Source organism: Myotis brandtii, unplaced genomic scaffold, assembly GCF_000412655.1.
Source record: "Myotis brandtii unplaced genomic scaffold, ASM41265v1 scaffold17, whole genome shotgun sequence".
NCBI classification, from domain to species: domain Eukaryota; kingdom Metazoa; phylum Chordata; class Mammalia; order Chiroptera; family Vespertilionidae; genus Myotis; species Myotis brandtii.
The window spans coordinates 9452564-9453280 of NW_005356259.1; the positions used below are offsets into that span (position 1 = coordinate 9452564).

At 69.5% G+C, this 717-nt stretch overlaps 1 protein-coding gene across 1 annotated transcript in view; it reads right to left on the reverse strand.

Annotated features, from left to right (window-relative positions):
• EVX1 (even-skipped homeobox 1) overlaps positions 1–717 on the reverse strand; it is a 31167-nt gene that overhangs the window by 19352 nt on the left and 11098 nt on the right. The window contains exons 4-5 of the mRNA XM_014537032.1: positions 558–712; positions 3–78 (exon numbers count right to left, since the gene is read on the reverse strand). Of these exons, the coding sequence (XP_014392518.1) occupies positions 3–78; positions 558–712 (231 nt within the window). The remainder of the gene's footprint in view (positions 1–2; positions 79–557; positions 713–717) is intronic.

Genomic DNA, 717 nt, shown 5'->3' on the forward strand with positions numbered 1-717 from the left:
GCTGGGGTCGGCCGGGTGCGGCCACGTCATGGCCAGCCGCTGCCGCTTGTCCTTCATGCGCCGGTTCTGGAACCAAACCTGCGGGGGGAGAGGCACAGGCTGGGCCCAGAGGCCTGCCCCCTGCAGAGGACGACGCCGATCCCCCCACCGCCACCTGGAGCTGGAACCCCCCAGGAGGGCCTCAGAGAGACCCCAGGGTCCGCCCTGCCTCCCGGCGCCAGTGCGGTAGTGGGGGACCAGGGACTCCACGGGTCTGAGGGGGCACAAACAGCCCCCTCCAATCACTCTCCCTTGGGACACTCCCTTGTCACGTCGCAGCACCCATCCCTGCTGTTTATTCCGCTCGGAAGGGACAGAGCTGACCTCCTGCCGCGGTGGCTGCCTGAGGACTGTCGGGAGGTACAGCGGCCACACCTGCCTGCACCCCCAGCCCAGCCGCCACGTGGGCGGGAGCCCACAGACCCCCCTGCCGGCCCCGCACACGTTAGGGACCGGGCAGTGGTATTTGCTCCCTGCCGAGTGGGCGCGCCCCTCTCCCCGGGCCCCGGAGCGCATACCTTGATGGTGGTTTCTGGCAGGTTCAGGGCGGCAGCCAGCTCGCATCTGCGCGGCCTGGACACGTAGTTCTCCCGGTAGAATTCCTTCTCCAGCCGCGCAATCTGCTCCCGGGTGAAGGCGGTGCGGTACCGGCGCATCTGGTCACTGGCGCTGCAGGCC